Here is a 13746-nt window from a genome sequence, read left to right on the forward strand (position 1 = left end):
AGTGAGTCACACACACTGGGAAGGGAGTTAACCCTTCCAGCACCAGGGAAGGGAAACACAAACTCAGACAGTGTCCAAGTGAAGAACACACTGTGGCTGTTGCCGCAGGCAACGACATGCGTGGCAAGCATGTCCTGGGAGTCAGCCCGAAGGCCGGGACACTGCCACCACATGTACACACTACAACCAAACGTTGCCACGGAATACCTTGGGGTGTCTTCTTTCCAAAATGGGGTCACATGTGGGGTATTTATACTGCCCTGGCATTTTAGGGGCCCTAAAGCGTGAGAAGAAGTCTGGAATCCAAATGCCTAAAAATGCCCTCCTAAAAGGTACTCGTTGGACTTTCGGCCCCTTTGCGCATCTTGGCTGCAAAAAAGTGTCACACATGTGGTATCGCCGTACTCAGGAGAAGTAGGGCAATTGTTTTGGGGTGTATTTATACATACATATATATACCCATGCTGGGTGAGAGAAATATCTCTGTAAATGACAACTTTGTATAAAAAAAAAAAGGGAAAAGTTGTCTTTTACAGAGATATATTTATCTCACTGTTACGGCTGAGGATGGGGAAAACCCTCAGCCGTGCGGTATCAGCAAATGGAGTCGCTGCAAGGCCAGGACAGAGAATTAGGGAGCTGGTCACCTCCTACACATCCCTAACTCTGACCCTGTCTCCTATCCGTATGAGTTAACCCTGAATGTAGGAGGGCTCATACTCCAGAACCTGATATTCCTGCTCGCCCTCAGGGTGGCCCTGGACTAGGAGCAGGGTAAGACGACCCGTTCCTCCTATACACGGAGGAACAGGAGTCTCACTGGCCAAGCTACATAGAAAGGGGGAGCATAAACAGACATATGGCAATGACAGTTAAGTGAGACTAGTTCCACACTTACCTGCCACAGACCCACAACCTGGAACCCACGTGCAAGTGCTGCTATCAACAACCAACATAAAGGAGACAGCACACAACAGACATCACACGGGAACCCAGTAAACCATATGCTGCAATAACAGATAAACCATAAACTAACACCAGACATAACGTTTATGACAACCAGGGTGGCCCTCACTGGCAGATGGTAAATAAGCAGTAGGATGTCTCCAGCAAGCATGGCTGAAGCACCCTCTCTGACTACTGCCTACCACTGAGGCTTTATAGGGCCAAGTAGCCACACCCACAGTCAGACACACCCAGTGCGCACACACACACTAGGAAGGAAGTTAACCCTCCCAACACCAGGGAAGGGAAAACAACTTAAAGGGGAAGTGCACACAACACATATAACACCCCGTGCACACCGATAAAAGGCACACCTATAAAGAGAGGCTGCCAGGTGCAACCGCATGCCTACTGCAGCAAGCTGCCTAGCACCGCTCAGGCTGCTCTGCTGCCACATACACAATGTTGCCAACGGCAACCACATTTGAGGCAACATACTATAGCCCTCACCTGTGATTGACAACAACACCAAGACCGCAGGCAACTGCCTGCGGTGACAGGAGTCACGACCATGACCATGACCGTGACACTCACCCAGCATGGGTATATGTAAAAATACACCCCAAAACACATTGCCCTACTTCTCCTGAGTACGGCGATACCACGTGTGACACTTTTTTGCAGCCTAGGTGCGCAAAGGGGCCCAAATTCCAATGAGTACCTTTACAATTTCACAGGGCATTTTTTACGCATTTGGATTCCAAACTACTTCTCACGCTTTAGGTCCCCTAAAATGCCAGGGCAGTATAAATACCGCACAAGTGACCCCATTTTGGAAAGAAGTCACCCCAAGGTATTTTGTGAGGGGCATGGCGAGTTCATGTAAAATTTTATTTTTTGTCACAAGTTAGTGGAATATGAGACTTTGTAAGAAAAATAAATAAATAAAAAATCTTTTTCCGCTAACTTGTGACAAAAAATAAAAAGTTCTATGAACTCACTATGCCAATCAGCGAATACCTTAGGGTGTCTACTTTCCGAAATGGGGTCATTTGTGGGGTGTTTCTACTGTCTGGGCATTGTAGAACCTCAGGAAACATGACAGGTGCTCAGAAAGTCAAAGTGCGTAAATTAATTTTTTTGCACCGTAGTTTGTAAACGCTTTAACTTTTACCCAAACCAATAAATATACACTTATTGCATTTTTTTTTATTTTTTTTATCAAAGACATGTAGAACAATAAATTGAGAAAAATGTATATAGAAATGTAGTTTTATTTTAAAAACTTTACATCAGAAAGTGAAAAATGTCATTTTTTTGCAAAAATTTAGGTCAATTTTGATATAAAAAAATGTAAAAATGTCAGCAGCAATGAAATACCACCAAATGAAAGCTCTATTAGTGAGAAGAAAAGGAGGTAAAATTCATTTGGGTGGTAAGTTGCATGACCGAGCAATAAACTGTGAAAGTAGTGTAGTGCAGAAGTGTAAAAAGTGGCCTGGTCATTAAGGGGGTTTAAGCTAGGGGAGCTGAGGTGGTTAATCGGCTTGAGGAGACTAGTAGGCCATACATGCTCCCCTGGAATTCTGGGAAGAAGGTATGCAAATGAGCTCTTAAATAGCTCTGCCTCTAATGCCACCAAGATGTACATTAATACCTGAAACCGGCCTTATTGGACTTGTATTAACAGCCACAGGTAACACCTTTGTTCAGGTGTTTGTTAATCCCCCCCCCTTCCCATAGAAAAGGATGACTAACCGTATGAAAAACATCTGGAGCTAGTATTTTACCACAAAAACTGCACCAAACACCATGTCCACAAAAAAGGCATTTTAATCTGGGATTTGGTCCACAATAAATTGCTTTGTCAATACTCTTAATCAAGAGTACTCAAGTACAGTTTTAAAGGTCCACATACCTGGCTCTGCAGTCAGGTGTAGGTGGGAGTAAATACAAAAAAATAATATTAGGCGGGACAACAGTCCGTTCTAATTTTTACAATAAGCCATGCGTCTAATGCCTTCCAGTCACTTTTGCATCTCCACAATCTGTCTCATTCGTGTCACTTCACAATATTGCTTCCCCTTACTTTAGTGCCACACTCCCAGAGCAGGGTGATCACTTGGTTCCCCCACACAGTATAATGCTCCTCTAGTGTCCCTATGCTGTATGATGCCACTCGGTGCCTCACTCATGATGCTTTTGATGCCCCTCTCACAGTGATGCAGTTTGAATACTCACCTACCCCATGTTCCCTGCAGCAGAGCCGAATAGGTCACTGCTGTGACTCTGTAGAGCAGGCACAATGACCTCATTGCATCGCGCTTGCCTACTCTGTACCACATATAGAATGGGAATGGTGAAGCAGGGATCTAAAGGCTCCCGACACCACCATTGTATTCAGCTGTATCTGTGTCTTGCAGATACCAGTTGTCCGGATTTCAACTGGTATCTGCCGTCTGTCAGTTGAGCATCCCTTGCTCTGAATGTTTGACAGACTTGTTTGAATCAAAGAAATGGACTGGTGGGATGGAGAATGCCTCACTTATTCCTTGAAAAGTAATGAAACTGCATTAATTTCTTTATTTCATGATGACTGTTAAACAGTTCTTTTAAAGTAAACAAAATCCCTTTTTTCCCCTCTGCCTTTTAGACTGATATAAATCTGCCTTACCTTACCATGGATGCTTCTGGGCCCAAACACTTGAATATAAAGTTGACTCGTTCTCAGTTTGAGGGTATTGTTGCTGATCTCATTAAAAGAACTATTTCACCAAGCCAGAAAGCTATGCAAGATGCTGAAGTTAGCAAGAGTGACATTGGAGAAGTGCTCTTAGTTGGTGGAATGACCAGGATGCCAAAGGTAAACCCATTTCTATGTTATGAGGTTCCTATAGTGGGCACCTCCATTAATGTTCCTCGCTGGATGTGTTTCCTAATCAATATTATTTATTTTTTGTGTGTGATCTGTGTAGGTTCAGCAGACTGTACAAGACCTGTTTGGCCGTGCTCCAAGCAAGGCGGTTAATCCTGATGAAGCCGTTGCCATTGGTGCTGCTATTCAGGGTGGAGTGTTGGCTGGAGATGTTACAGATGTTCTGTTGTTGGATGTCACTCCTCTGTCTCTTGGAATTGAAACCTTAGGTGGAGTCTTCACAAAGTTAATCGGCAGAAACACTACTATACCTACCAAGAAGAGCCAGGTAATATATGTTCCATAACGGCAAGGATTCTAACATCTGTAAATGATTGCTTTTACTATGTGCTCAGATAATACCATTTTGTATAAAAAGGTTACATGATATTGTGGAAGTGTACATTTTCCTTTTGGATTCAATATTTTAATTTAAATTTTAATAAAATTTAACATTTTTAAATTGTTCAAGAAAAAAATTAAGTACTCTACATGGAGTAAAAGATCCTCAGTATTCGGTGATATAGCTGAAATTTCCGCAGCATTGGAGAGATAATCGTGAAGGAGGTTGCTAAGATTATCTTTTGACCAATTTTTCAGGAATAAAGCCACACTGATTACTATGTATCAATATGGTGACCACCCCCCTCAGTCTCACTGCAGTCACCTTGACCAGCAACAAGGGTCCACAAGTAAATTTTTATCATTCTTAAAAAAAAATATCTAAGTAATAACTGCTTCTCTCTTAAAATCTAATAAGAAACCCTTATAAGAAATATTTGAGGAAGTACTTAAATTCCTTATACTTCCAGGGAAATTGCATTGGAGTCATTTGCATACAATAAAAATACTCTTGGTATTTACAGAGTAAGGGCTCATTCAGACAACTGTATCTATTTTTGCAATCCGCAAAACACTGATACCGGCCGTGTGCGTTCTACATTTTGCGGAACAGAATGACCAGCCCTATGCTAGACATGCCTATTTGTGTACGCAATTACAGACTACTGTTGAGCGCAAATATTCGAATTTCGAATTTTTTTCTCGAATATCGCAATTTTGAGATTTCGCGAATATTTAGAATATAGTTCCATATATTCGCGAAATTGAATATTCGTATATTTTTTTATTTTTTTTTCATCTGAAAATGATTCCTCCCCTGCTTCTTGCTTGTGGGTCAATAAGCCATTGGCCCACAAGCAACTGAATTGAAGCTGGAGGGAAACACGTTTTCAGATGGACCGGAATATTCAAAATAAAGAATATATTGCTGTATATTCAATTTTAGAATATCCGTCCTATTCTAATCGAAACCAATAATCTCGGTTATAATATTCGAGTTCACGAATATTACAACAGAAAAATCGTAATGGTTAATATGTGTGCCCGAGCGCATGACAAAATCATTATTTAATCAACTTCAGCATACGACAAGCGTCCCCGTCACCATGGGAACGCCTGTGGGTTAGAAAATACCATCGGATTTGAGTTTTCCCTGAGATCGTAAAACCTCAGATCCGATGGTATATTCTAACCCACAGGCGTTCCCATGGTGACGGGGACGCTTGTCGGGGAGCAGTATGCCAAAGTGGAATATTATTGCTCTAACTTCGTATTTTAGAATATTCTTAATATTGCTCTAACTTCGTCTCTTAGAATATTCGTAATATTCTAAAAGACTGAGTTAGAGCAATATAACGAATATTCTAAAAGACGAAGTTAGAGCAATATTAAGAAATTTCGTATAATATACACATAGATTGTAATTTAGCTAATATATAGTGCTATATATAATCCTTTTTTTTTTTTGTCTAATTTTTTTTGCTCTTCTGAACATCAGTTTTGGAAAATATGTACACTATTAAAAAAATTACTTTAGCAGTATATTAGCTAAATTACAATCTATGTGTATTTTACGAAATTTTTTAATACTGCTCTAACTCCGTCTTTTAGAATATTACGAATATTCTAAAAGACGAAGTTAGAGCAATGTTAAGAAATTTCGTAAAATACACATATTAGCCTAGCCATAGTCATAGGAACGTTGCCTTATACAGGAAAAAAAATTAAAATAAAATCGTACGATTCATTTAATCGCATATTATTCGCGAAAAATAAAATAATTACGAATATACGATTTCGACGAAAATAATACGAATATTCATTCGAATATTCGCGAAATCCAATATGGCACCTCCCGCTCATCACTATTACAGACAAGAATAGAACATGCTCTATCTTTTTTGCAGGAGACCCCAGCATATGAATGACATTTATTAAATAAACCTTATTTACTCTGCTACTGTAATACATGATGTGACAATCTGCAGAGTTTGCACCACATCACCATACCCTAACTGAATAGCTGGGCTAACCACTGCTTTAACTCTTGTTAAAGTTTGGTACAATAAAGACTTTAACCCGCAGGATAGCTGTATCAGGGCTTATTTTTTTTGCTGGAAAAGTTGTACTTTCTAATGCCACAATTAATTATAAAGTCTAGTGGGAAGCGGTAAAAATATTACAAATGGTGTGGAATTGGGGGAAAAACACAATTCTTCCACCGTTTTACAGGTTTTGTTCCTACGGCATTGCGTTTGCGGCAAAACTGATCAATGCTCTTTATTCTCTGGGTCAGTACGATTACAACGATACCCCATATGTATAGGTTTTTTATGTCTAAATAGTGTAAAAATAAACTTAATAATAATAATAATAATATATATTTTTTAATCACCATATTCTGACTCCCGTAGCTTTTTTTTTTATACCTTAATCTCCCACCTGCAGCGTCCCGTTCAGTATTCAACGCAGGCGCAGTGAGTGAAGGGCGCTCGCCGGCTGATGGCTTTACTCATTGCCCCTGCGCTGAATACTAAACGGGATGGCGCAGGCGCGTGATTTCCACGGCAGACAGGGCCAGCAAGAGGAGACCAGCGCTGCCTGGCCCTGTCTATCAAGTGTAGCAGGGCATGGCCAGAGGTGGGAGAACGGAGCCTCTAGGAGCAGGAGCAACGCCCCCCTTCCCCATGCTCCTAAAGGCTCACTTGCATATTATAAGTTATATATATTTTTTCTATATAATGGCGGCGCGCAGTGAGATGGCACTAATATAGTTATGTTCAGCTGACAGTACATCACTAATGTCAGCCAGGTTAATAACCATTTTCCTTCTGACAGAAACCCTTTAACTCTTCTAACTGTGTGACTGGTACTTTCAATTTCAGTATCTAATTACCCTTATTTCTAAACTACTAGGTCATAAACACTTAAAGGGAACCTGTCACCGGGATTTAATGTATAGAGCTGAGGACGTGGGTTGCTAGATGGCCGCTAGCACATCCGCAATACCCAGTCCCCATAGCTCTGTGTGCTTTTATTGTGTAAAAAAAAACTATTTGATACATATGCAAATTAACCTGAGATGAGTCAGGAACAGGACTCATCTCAGGTTAATTTGCATATATATCAAATCGGTTTTTTTACCCAATAAAAGCACACAGAGCTTTGGGGAATGGGTATTGCGGATGTTCTAGCGGCTATCTAGCAACCCATGTCCTCAGCTCTATACCCAAAATCCAGGTAACCGGTTCCCTTTAAGCCACATTCTTATCAGTAAGATAAGGATTGAGCTTTAATGAGTGTTTATGATGTGAGAGGGCACAGATAAGTCTGTCTGCTCCTCAGATGACTGAAAGGACAGCTAGTAGAGCATGTCAGCTCTGTACAGAAAAAGGGATTCCATATTAAGTATAATGCAATAATTGTACATAGCCTTTAAAGCCTCGTCATCGAGGCTCAGTGTTCAGCGCAACTACCGATGCCCACATTGGCTGCACAGGGCATCGGTAGGAAGCCCAAAATCATGAGCTTCCGGGTTTTTGCGCATTTAGATGCCGTGATCTCACTTGATCACGGCATCTAAAGCCTTGAATTACCACAGTCTGCATTATTGCTGGTCACGTTAATTAGCCGCAGGTCTCTGCTGTTTGAAACAGCAGAGATCTGCTGGTCATGGTGCCCGTTGCATGCGCCAAGTGGGTGCCATGTTTACACATCGCTAGATGTACGGCGCTGGTAGCGAACGGGTTTTTCAGGTTCCAGATATTGGTTAACCCCCAACGATCAGCTGTTACTAGCAGCCTGTGGAACAAGCATTTTGAGTGGACATGGAGGTACAGCTCTGTTTTGTAGTGTAGTGGCTGTACTGGGTTACTGCACCTCAGCTCCCATTAGCTGCAGTAACCTGGCGCAGCCACTACACTTTGCATGGAGCTGTGCTTCCTGCCCTGTTGAAAATGCTAGTTCTGATGCAGGGAACACCTCATCGGTGCAGACGTTGGGTGTTGGACCTTCAGCGATCTGAGGATAGGCCATCAATATCTATAGCCTTTAAAACCACTAAGTGGGGAGTGCCGTTCTGTAAATTCTGCATTTGATCTGTTGGAAGCAACTAAGCATCCTCTTGGCCAATATAGCCACATACATTGGTTGTTTGTATGTTTTGAGCACTAGTTGCATGCTCCAAGATGTTGGTCATATTGGGGATAATGCTGGTGGAGTAATCTTGCATTGAAATTTTGAGTATTATGCAGCACTCGTCCAAATACATGGACCAAGTAAGGCACGATTATGCTCAGTGTGTATTTTGTCTTCTCTAGGTTTTCTCCACTGCTGCTGATGGCCAGACTCAGGTGGAAATTAAAGTCTGCCAAGGTGAAAGAGAAATGGCTGCTGACAACAAAATACTTGGACAGTTCACACTAGTAAGTGGCTATGGCTAAGTTAGGAAAAATGGGGGACCTTCGTACATAAACTCTGAAGCCTTAAATGTGATATAAATTGTGAGGATTCCCTCCTAACAAAGTACTTTTTTTATGTCTCTTTAGGTAGGAATTCCTCCAGCCCCTCGTGGTGTTCCTCAAATAGAAGTTACTTTTGACATAGATGCCAATGGAATTGTGCACGTATCCGCAAAAGACAAAGGAACTGGCCGCGAGCAGCAGAGTAGGTTTCCTTCCTCATCTCCCACAAAGACAAAATTTGTTTAATGTTCAGATATCTCTGTGTCTCCATCTTTCTCCATTTTATAAAATTTTAATATTAATATCCGATAGTAACATTATTCTGCATAGTGTATGTAGATGTCTTAAAACCAGGTAAGATAAAGCAGGATACTGCTGTCTAATGCATTACTTCTGACTGAACATCAATGACAGACGATATGAGAGATTGTATCAGTGGGATTGGATAATTTTATTTTTATTTATTTTTTCATTGTAGTTGTCATCCAGTCTTCTGGTGGACTTAGCAAGGATGATATTGAAAATATGGTGAAAAATGCCGAAAAGTACGCTGAGGAGGATAGAAGACGAAAGGCAAGTTTTTTTATTCTGTTTGTGTGGTTATTATTAACTGTCTGGCAGTGAAGAGTAAGTTAATGAAAACTCTTGTGCTAGCACTTGTCACCAATTCCCTCATTTTTACTTGCTTCAGTTATTGCAATATTGATATTAATTTCTTGCACAGTATTGTGGTTAAAGGGATTCTGTCACCTCTTTTTAGAGATGCGGAAATGCACGGGGAGGGGGGACGAGGGACGACAAGGTGACTTGCGCATTTTATTTTTTTCTGCAGTCACCTCACTTTAATAGTTTTGACTTTTCAGACATGGCGATGGTAAAGGGGGTGATTTTACACTCATTATATTTTTATTTTTTACTTTTTATTTCATAACTATTTACCCCCTTAGGGGCTAGAACATGGGTTCGTTTAATCCCTTGCCCTATTCGCCCTAATAGAGCTCTATTAGGGTGAATAGAATCGTACACTCTCCCTACTGCCCTGGGCTTTGTGCACACAGCAGCAGGGAGCTGACCATGGACAGCTTCAGTAGCGTCCTGGCTGCCATGGGGAGAGGACCATTTGGCCACTGCCACCACTGATTATTAAAGTTTAATACAGGAGGTGGGTGCCGGCTATATGATTCTGCCGCCAGCACCCACCTCCTGTATCTGTATTAAACGTTAATGCACAGTGGCCACAGTCCTGTCCCTCTCTCCTCCTCATTGGCGGCAGCAACAGCACAGGGGGAGGGAGAGACTGCTTCCTTCTCCACTGTGCTGCTGAGGGAACATGGAGCTTGTGGACACCAGCGCACGCCATGTTCTCTGATACTATGCTGTGCAGTAGTGCAGCCTAGTATAGGTAAAAGGCAAATCCCGGTATCGAATCTGTACCGGTACAAAAGTATCAATTGGGTATCGATAATTCTATACCCGGTGCAACCCTAGATGGGGAGGATTTCAGCCCTGAAAATGTTTATTCCAGAAATCCTTTATCTGTTCCGCAATTTGCCAATCTCTATCCCTATATCATACCTAAAAGAGATCCAAAGATTACTCCAAAAATACATATGGCAGGATAAGACAGAGTCCAAGCAGAAATACTCTATTTACCTATATCGAAGGGAGGCTTGGGTTGCCCATCCATCATTAGATATTATGGGGCCTGTATTTTTGAGCAAATGAGGTTCTTATGGATAAACAATTCTAACAAACACTGGATCTCTATTGAGAACTACCTAATCAGTGTTTTTCTACACTATGTCCTTACAGAAGAACTTCTCTGCCCTTTAAGGTTCCCCCTACAACCCAAGCTGCACTTGAAGTGTGGACCTTATTATCAACTAAATTAAGCTTTATCAATTTCACCCTCTCCAATATCCCTTTGGTGGTCATGGGGTGAAATGTATTTCAGACCTGTACATTCCTAATTGGATTGATCTGGGAATCAAAAAATTGGCAGACCTTTTCACCAATAATACTCTGAACTGATTTATGGAGCTAAGCTTGAAATTCAATATCCCTCAAAGAGATTATTATTATATTATTATTTTTTTATTTTCAAATAAGACATCTCCTGTCTTGAAATTCCCCATGACCGCTAATGCCTCCCAAATGATGAGGTTGCTAAATAACCCGTCTGCTAATCTTAAAGCCTTATATCTGTTATTTTATGACGGAGAGATTGGACTCACCATTGTCTCCATTACTTCGGAAATGGGAATCCGCATTAAACAATAGTATATCGCCAGAGCAATTGTAGTCTGCATTTTCCATGTGTGCCTCTTTTCTAAATGTGTCAACAATCTGGAACACTCCAGGAAAATTCTCTACACCTGGTATTATACTCCGTTATAGATTATCTAAAATGTACCCTTCATCCCCTCATGTCTGCTGGAGATGTTAATCAGCAGAAGTGGATATGGAGTACATATGGTGGGAATGTAGGGAAATAAAACTTGTGTGGCGTTCAATCAACATAACTCGACTATGTAAACTTCCCATTTCCTTATCAATGGCGCAAAGCCTTCTTTTTATTAATTTTGGATTCCTTTCCAGATTCTTTCCGAGCAGTCATAATTCATGTAATCATGGCAACCAGAATGAAAATTGCCCACTATTGGAAAAATTCAAACCCACACTCATTGATAGAACTTATGAACTCTGTTAACAACAATTGTTTCTATGAGATGATCAATGCCTCCGTCTCCAATAAACTAGTCAAATTCAAGGCTAAGTGGCATAACTGGCTTAACCCTCAATTCAACAAGGTTTCAGTACTTTTGTGATGTAATGTTGAGCATACTACTCCTTTTCACCTTTTTATTTATTTTCACCTTATTTGTTATAATTCAACTTGGTGAAGTTCACTATATTGTACCGTTATTTTAATTATTTATTTCGACTGTCTATAAATGTCATGCAAGATTTGATGTTTGAAACCAGTATCACAATGTACTGTTCTTGTATGTAATATTTTATTATTGAAAACCATAAAACATATGTTTGAATATACTGAAATGCTGTGTCTCCTCTTGGTCTTCTGTCTTCATGCTTCTAAATGGTGTTTAGTTGTCTTAAGTTGACCTAGGTTTCTTTGCTTTCTATTCTAGGAACGTGTTGAAGCAGTGAACAATGCAGAAGGCATTATCCATGATACAGAGTCTAAGATGGAGGAATTCAAAAGCCAGCTCCCAGAAGATGAGGTTTGTGCCTGTTACATTTTTATGGGTTGCATTTATACTTCTTTATCTTACACCATACTGTCATTTATTTCCTTAGTGCAACAAGCTTAGGGAGGAGATAAGCAAAGTGAAAGAACTGTTGGCAAAAAAAGATACAGAAACTGGTGAAAGCATCAAACAAGCAGCATCTTCACTTCAACAAGCCTCTCTAAAGTTATTTGAAATTGCGTACAAAAAGGTAATGATCCTGCCGTGAGATTAGTGATTGTTTCCTGATGTATCAAGAATTTATTTTTCCTTGAGTCGCTGGCAAGCACAAAAGTTTTTACAAGTAGATGTGGTTTTAGTTCTCCTCTGAATTTACTCCACTTCCATTAGTGTTTACCAAAAATACTTAGCGCTTTCGTCTTGGTATGTATGGATTATTAGAATTTTTTTTTTATATATATTTTTTTTAAATCGATGTATGGCTTGCAGATGGATTGGTATGCGTGTACAGTTTTCATACCATTATACATCTGCCAGAAGTCAGGCAATGCTTACATCTAGAAATATAATGGATGTGTAGCACCTTTGGACCATAGTGCGTTTCCGCAAACTGTAAACCCAGTCTGGGAGCTCATTGGTATACCAGAGCCAAACCGTATATCTGGTGCGTTGTGAACCCAGGATGGTTGGTTGGAAAATGTATTTCTGTCACATTCTGAATATTTCTTTTTGCAGATGGCATCAGAGAGGGAGAGTTCTGGAACTAGTGAGCAAAAAGAGGAGAAGAAAGAAGACAAGCAGTAAAGGAATAGTACAAGTTGAATAGTAGCTTGGGAGCCAATTTCCACAGGGATGTCCTGAGCAGATATGTTCAAATGATAAATGTTCTACTGTGTTTTGGCAGTACTCTTTATATAATTTCTTTACCGTATTGATTTGTATGTCCATTTTTTTTTTTTTCTTCTTCCCCCAGTCCCCATCCATTCCCTGTTTTGCTTTATCCATGCATATTTGGCCTATGTAGACCTTTTTTTTTTTTTTTTATTATTATATTTCCTTCCTGTATCCTGGCTCAACAATCCTGTTTTATACTGTATAAAAGTTTTGGAAGTCTGTTGTACGTTTCACATTAATGCCTCATATTTGAGGCAGTATTGTGCAAGTCAAATTTTAAGTTATGCTTAATCATAATACAAATAAACTACTGGCTTAACCGTGTCTGTGGTTGAAAACCTTTTACTTATCCACATACATGTAGGAAAAAAAAACTGCTTCAGTGCCATATTCTGTTGCAATGTTGAATTGTACAGTTTGTAATATGTGCCCTTTCTTTAGGAAAGATGACCTATGTAACACCATGCAGCCAAATATATACTGATATATCTCTAAGTTACAATCCTCCATTTAATCTTTATTTCACATTGCAATTAAGACAATAAAAATTATTCTTCCATGTATGTGTAAGAAGATCAGCTATTTTCGTTTACGTCCATGACCACACCAATAAGGGGCTACCTTCAAGACTGATATATGAAAGGTGGAACACCCATTCCACCTCAGTTATTTTTATTTTTTTGTCAATGGGATGCATTGAGAAACAGAGGTGCACAAACAACCCTTTTTGACCTGAGGGCTTCACTGCCACATTGTTCTATTTCAATGGGCCACAAATAAAAAATGTTGATCAGTGCACGAGTGCATAGGCCTGTTACACAGGCCGAAGAAAAGTGAGTGTCGTATGGAGACGTGTGCATATTGAATAACATTGGTATATCGATTGTTTAACGGTTCTATTAAGTTATGTTTGAGTAATTATTTCTTCCATTTTAGATGTGGGTTTTGTAAAGCTGATCCAGGTCTGCTAAGACCT

General features: G+C 40.2%; 1 protein-coding gene across 1 annotated transcript in view; it reads left to right on the top strand.

The window, feature by feature from the left end:
- Positions 1–13094, top strand: part of HSPA9 (heat shock protein family A (Hsp70) member 9) — a 62842-nt gene extending 49748 nt beyond the window's left edge. The window contains exons 10-17 of the mRNA XM_040442319.1: positions 3599–3808; positions 3921–4148; positions 8521–8625; positions 8749–8866; positions 9143–9237; positions 11817–11909; positions 11986–12126; positions 12612–13094. Coding sequence (XP_040298253.1) covers positions 3599–3808; positions 3921–4148; positions 8521–8625; positions 8749–8866; positions 9143–9237; positions 11817–11909; positions 11986–12126; positions 12612–12680 — 1059 coding nt within the window. The 3' untranslated portion in view covers positions 12681–13094. The remainder of the gene's footprint in view (positions 1–3598; positions 3809–3920; positions 4149–8520; positions 8626–8748; positions 8867–9142; positions 9238–11816; positions 11910–11985; positions 12127–12611) is intronic.
- The last annotated feature ends 652 nt before the right edge of the window (positions 13095–13746 follow it).

The sequence above is a fragment of the Bufo bufo genome, chromosome 1, assembly GCF_905171765.1.
Source record: "Bufo bufo chromosome 1, aBufBuf1.1, whole genome shotgun sequence".
Lineage (NCBI taxonomy): Eukaryota > Metazoa > Chordata > Amphibia > Anura > Bufonidae > Bufo > Bufo bufo.